The 4,572-nt window shown below is 55.8% G+C and overlaps 1 protein-coding gene across 1 annotated transcript; it reads right to left on the reverse strand.

Annotated features, from left to right (window-relative positions):
* Window positions 1-1,331: 1,331 nt before the first annotated feature.
* On the reverse strand, window positions 1,332-4,572 carry SLC32A1 (solute carrier family 32 member 1; the record flags this gene model as incomplete). Its single annotated transcript, XM_008634373.1, has 2 exons — window positions 1,332-3,503; window positions 4,324-4,572. Coding segments are annotated over 2 exons (1,437 nt in total), but the record flags the coding sequence as incomplete, so codon positions are not given.

The raw sequence follows: 4,572 nt of genomic DNA on the forward strand, positions 1-4,572 counted from the left end.
GGCTGGCTCCCCTCATCCCGGGCGGATGGACGCGGTGGCTCTGGGCTGGGCACATCCCATCTCCCGGCTGTGGATGCCGTGGCTCCGGGCCGCGAGCGCCGTCGGGCGAGGGCGCTGCGCCTCCGGGCCGGCTCCGGGCCGGCTGCGGGCGGGGAGCGCACGGGGCGGGGGGTCGGATCGGGCTGTCGGTGCCTGCGGCAGGGCGGCAATCGCGGGTAACCTGCATCGGGGTGGGAGCAGGGGTGATGAGGATGAATATGATGCGTGTAGGGGTGAGCATGGAGATGATGGGGATGAGCTTGAGAACGGGATAGGACAGCGCTGGATGTCCCCAGGAAAGGGCGCCGGCGTGGAGGGAAGCGTGGCTAATCCGGGGGCGCAGACGCCCCACCACGATGCCCCCCACACTCATCCACCCCCGGCGCCACACCGCCCTGTCTCCACATGGAATAGACCCCACAGCTCCCCTGTGCTTTCCTTTCGGAGGCTGCTCGGAGAGCCGCCCGAAATGCGTTTTTCTCCGGGCAGGGACATCCCCCGCTCCCGCTCGCAGCCCCTTTCCCAGCTTGTGCCAACACCCCCCTCCCGCCCCCGGTACCGCATTGCGGAGCTGCCCGCTAGCGCCGGACCGGACGGGGGACATGGAGGGACATCCCGGCCCTACCGGGGCTCGACGCGATTTGGGGGCAAAAATAAGACCCCCACGGGGATCTCAGCCGTGCCTGTGCTGCGAGAGTGCTGCCGGTGGGTACCCCCATCCTCATCCTCGCTGTGTAGCGGCAGCGGGTGGACAATTAGTCGTTGTGGCTTTTAAAATGGTGTAAATCGAGGTGTTTTCTGTCACAGGAGTGGAGTGTGGGGCTGATTTTCCCCGCGGTGGAGGCTTTGCCTGCAGCGGGGATCAGCGCGGTGCTCCACAGCCGTGGGCAGGATTTGATGAGTTTGGATCAAGCCAGGGGTACATCCAGCACTTTTTTTCGGTTTTTTCTCCCCTTTTATTTGTTTGTAACGGGTTTTTTTCCCCTCCTTCACAAGAACAAAAACCTCGGGGTGCATCTGCAAACTCCCTCCATCCCTGGAGTCTGAGCACTACGGGGGAAAGCAAAACTGTGAGGAGGGGGTGAAAGCAGCCCCACCACCCCCAGACGTAAGACGACCTCTTCCCAAAAAAACGTGTCCTACCTCTCGCAAACAGCTTAATGCCACCTTCAATGGCAACCCAGCACTGCCTCGCTTTAACCCAAGGATGTGCTGTAGCCCCGACACGGAGAGGATGAACCTCCTGCCCCTGCCCTGCTTCTCCGTGGCCCCCCACGAACCAGGCCAGCCTCATCATCTATGTTTTCTCTTTATTGTTCGATATATTTAAGTACCACATTATATGTTAAAGATAGATTTTTTTTTCTGATATACATTTTTCATCTTATTTACCACAATGACACCACACGTACATTGGAAACAGCTCCACGGATCTGGTAGATTGCACAGAATGAATTGTGTCGTAGTTTTGTTCCTGTAATCCTGAACGACATCAAATCCAACCATATATATATATATTATTTTTTTTTTTAGCTTTTCATAATTTAGAAATAACGATTGTTAAAACGAAACGAAACATAAGTCACCGAGAAGTGGACTCCAGGGCTGCGATTTCAACCAGAGGCAACACATTTGTATTCGATGGGAAGCGCCGTTCCTCGGTGCAGATTCGGATGAAAGAATCAAGCAGTCCTGACATCTGTGTGACTACGGTGTAAACATTGCAGGAAAGCAGCATCACCAGTCGTCAGCTGCTGCTTGGGCTTGTTGGGCTGGTCGTACAATCTGGGTCTCATCTACATCCATCTCTCAAAGTGTTAAAACAAAGGTCCCTGCTCCTTTAAAGGCGGGTTTGCTTCCGTCTGTGAGCGCAGCGACCCAATCCCATGGGATCGGCACCTGTGTTTCAGCTCCTGAAACACTGAATTGCATATCTGTGAGGAGTGTTGAAAACTGCGACTGTTTCCCAACAGGCCGTTTGTGGGGGGCCAAGCTTCAGGCAACGAGTGAGGAGATAGGGACGGGGCACCAGATAATTTCCTTCAAAAAAATCTAAATAACAAAAAAATAGATTTAAATCTGAGCTTATTTAAAAAGACATCAGGGAGAGCACTTTCATCTCTTCTTGTTTTCCTTAATTTGCAGATTCTATGACATAGAATTTGTTGGATGCACGTAACGAAAATAATGATTCTTTCCATTAAAGGGATGCAGAATTATTTGGCTATGCGGATGTTCAGTGTGATTCTCTTCCTGCACCCAACTCTGGCCCCTCCTTAGTCTTCAGCATTGGTTCTGAAAGCCTCTATGAGGCCTTCTAAAGAGTGGATGAACCCAGAGATGCTGCAGATACCACCTATAACGAAAATGGCAACGTCAAAGAAGACGTGATGCCACAAGAGCTTCCTCCACAAGAGTTTGAGGTGGAAGAGACTGGGGAGCAGGAAACAGAGCCCTGCGCCTGTGAGGCTCCCAGTAAGACCCATCAAGAGGGCAAAATGGGGGACATAAATAGCCATGAGCAGGGTGAAAACTACCAGGGCACATCTGAGGGTGAGTCCCCAGGATTTGAGCCGCCCGTCACCCCCGTAGCAGTTGGGGAAGAAAGCCCTGTTTCCATCTTGGAAAAGGGACCTCTCCAGGACTTCTACAGCTGCAAAGAACGGCAAGGGGTATGAGAGCAAGGCTTTGGCCACCAAGAAAATATTGACTACTGCCCTAATGGTGGATGGCAAGTTGTCTGTAATGACCTCCTTGGTCTCATCAGCCCAGGTCAGGTAGGCGACCAAGGCAAAGAGTCCCTTAAGGATGCAAGCTGCTATGTGAGTCCAGTTCATCATGCAATGAAACTCCTTGGGGTTCTGCATGTTCCCCTCCAAGGAAGGCAGAAAGATCTGGGAGGTGTAGCTGAAGACAATGATGCCAATGGAGATGGGAAACTTCTTGACATCAATGTAAAACTTGACTTTGTCCCAGGCCCAGTCGCGCGCCCTGGAGAGGCAGTAGGCGATCACCAGGATGTTGATGACGAAGTGGGCTAAGGTGCAGAGCAAGCTGAACTTGGAGACTGCCTTGAGGTTCTTCAAGAACGCACAAGGCAGGAGCACTGCCGTGGCAATGATGGACCACGACTTCTGGGAGACGGGCAGGTTGGGGAAGCTGTTGTACATCAGGTTCCCACTGACCACCACATAGAGGATGCAGGTCATGACCAGTTCAATGATCTGAGCCACATTCACAATTCTGCCCCCGAGAGTGGGGAAGCGGGGCGCGCAGCACGCGTTCGCGATGTCCACGTAGGAGTCTCTCACCCTGACTATCTCCCCATCCTCATTCTCTTCGTAAAGACAGGCAATAAGGATTTTCCCAGTGTAGCAGCAAACCACTGCAGCAAAAATTATTAAAAAGAGTCCTAGGTATCCACCATGAAGGATGGCATAGGGCAGGCCCAGAACAAACATCCCCTAGAAAGAGACAAAATAGAAACCGTGTTGCTGGGTCTTGGAGGGGCCCAGGCTGAGCACACGCAGCCGCAGCACGGCGGTCATGTGCGTGCTCTGTGTCTCGTCCGCGCACCATCACACCCACGCAGGCGGTCACACAGTCACGCCATGCAGTCGCGGCCCCGCGGTGACGCAGCCCCGTGTCCCTGTGACGTGCAGCCCCCTCAGTCACACCCGCGCAGTCACACCCGCATCATCGCACCCCCGAGCGCCCGGAACAGGCCAGCAAGGTTTTGGCGCCCGGGCTTTGCCCCAGTCTCTACTGTCTCTGTCCCCAGCCCCTCTCGGTGTGCCAAGACCTCCGTAGCTGGGAACATCCAGAGGGGCCACACTTGGCCCACTCCAGTGCAGCCCCACCAGCAGCCCAGTCACGCGCGGGGCCCCTGTCCCTCCTTGCTCCCTGACCCTGCTGGGGGCAGCCTGATGGGGTCACTGGCCACCCCCCGCCCCGCAGAAGCTGCAGTGTCACAGGGCTGGAGCCCCTCCCTGGCGCTGTGCCCTGTTCGGGGGTGGGGGGAAAAGCAGAAAGCCGGCCTGGGGAGTTTTAATCTCCTTTTTTTAAAATCTGTTTCCCTTTTCCTTTCTCCCTATTATTCTCCTCTATCTTTCACCTGTTTTTATTTATTTTTCCCCCCCTTTTATTCTCTTTTTCCCCTTTTCCCCGAAGCGGGTTTGCAATCAGCTCACGGCTGCTGGCCAAGACACAGAGCATGTAAGAGGACCGGGATCAGGGAGCGCTGTCCGGCGGCCCTCGGCCGTGGCGGCGCGGCGGCGGCCGTACCTGGATGGCGTTGGTGACGTTCCATCCCGCCTCCCATGCCGTGATCTTGGGCTTGCCCTGCCCCGAGAGCTCGGAGCAGGCCTCCTTGGAGCCGGAGGGCGGCAGGGGCCCTGTGCCGTCCCGCTGGTAGTGGATGTCCCCCTCCAGGGGCGGCTCCCCGCCCTCCTCGCTGCCCTCGGACTTGAGGATGTCCATCTGCAGCCCTTGCCGATGCTCCATGTCCAGGTCGTCGCAGTGGGCGAAGCCCAC

Source organism: Corvus brachyrhynchos, unplaced genomic scaffold (assembly GCF_000691975.1).
Source record: "Corvus brachyrhynchos isolate BGI_N302 unplaced genomic scaffold, ASM69197v1 scaffold125, whole genome shotgun sequence".
Classification (NCBI taxonomy): Eukaryota; Metazoa; Chordata; class Aves; order Passeriformes; family Corvidae; genus Corvus; species Corvus brachyrhynchos.